The 1,003-nt window shown below is 45.8% G+C and overlaps 1 protein-coding gene across 1 annotated transcript in view; it reads left to right on the forward strand.

Moving 5' to 3' along the window:
• The first annotated feature begins 405 nt into the window (after positions 1-405).
• CD83 (CD83 molecule) overlaps positions 406-1,003 on the forward strand; it is a 16,634-nt gene continuing 16,036 nt past the window's right edge. The window contains exon 1 of the mRNA XM_012732921.1: positions 406-424. Within this exon, the coding sequence (XP_012588375.1) occupies positions 406-424 (19 nt within the window). The remainder of the gene's footprint in view (positions 425-1,003) is intronic.

Consider the following 1,003-nt stretch of genomic DNA (forward strand, 5'->3'; position numbering starts at 1 on the left):
TGCAAGAATTACTTAGGCTGTGCCTTGCCAGTTCATCTTTGGTTATTTTTGCCAGTATTTCTTTGTTTATTCATATTCCACAGATAAGTGAAACCAAGGGGTACCTGTCATTTACTTTCTGCTATCACTTAGACTAATCAACTCAAGATTCAATCATTTTGTGTTCCAGGAGCTTGGGGAACAGGCACCCTGAGTCACTGCAGGTGGGAATGTAGCTTGACACCAAGTGGAGGTAACTACGCAATATTTAAGACATTATAAATTCCCTTTGACCTAGCACAATTTCCTCTATGTGTTTATTCCAAGAAAAGGAGCAATATTAGACAAAAGATTATCTCCACAAAGTTCATCATCACAACCGCAGCATTGTTTCTTATATTAACAAAAATAAAAGAAATACTGGACATGAACACAGTGGGGGCCAGTAAGCCCTACACTGAAAATGTCTCACATTTTTGAAGTGGTTTTAACGTATGGTACAACTGTGTGGTGGACTATTACACAACCACCAGAGTGATGGTGTTGAAACATTTTAATGATGTGGAAACTTGCAACATCAATAGGTTACAAAACCGTGTATACAGTAGCTCATCAAAAATACCTGTCTATGAACTGAAGCATAGACACTGAACGTTCTGGATGGGTTAGAGGTGGTTTCTAGTTTCTTCTAGAACTCTTGTCTTTCCCAGAAATTCCCTGTGTGTTTAACAAGAGAGCTTCTCCTTGGCTGCCTTGACCTACATGGGCTGGATGACAGATACTGATATTTGGAGGTGGAGGGGATTGATCTTCACAGAATCTGGAGAAGAGAAAGGCCAGGGCTCACCAGCAAAGTCACTAAGGACAGGCTGGGCAACCTAACGGGGGTGGGGGGCAGTCCTGCTTTCGCGCGGTCTTCAGAGCCCCAGGCGGCTGCCAGTAGGCGGCGGTCACCGAAGCGGTAGCCCTGGCGGCGCTGGCTTGAGGCGCTCCGGGCGGCCTCCGGGGCGGGAAGGTGGCGGGG

The sequence above is a fragment of the Condylura cristata genome, unplaced genomic scaffold (genome assembly GCF_000260355.1).
Source record: "Condylura cristata isolate star-nosed mole 26May11 unplaced genomic scaffold, ConCri1.0 scaffold00037, whole genome shotgun sequence".
In the NCBI taxonomy this organism is placed as follows: domain Eukaryota; kingdom Metazoa; phylum Chordata; class Mammalia; order Eulipotyphla; family Talpidae; genus Condylura; species Condylura cristata.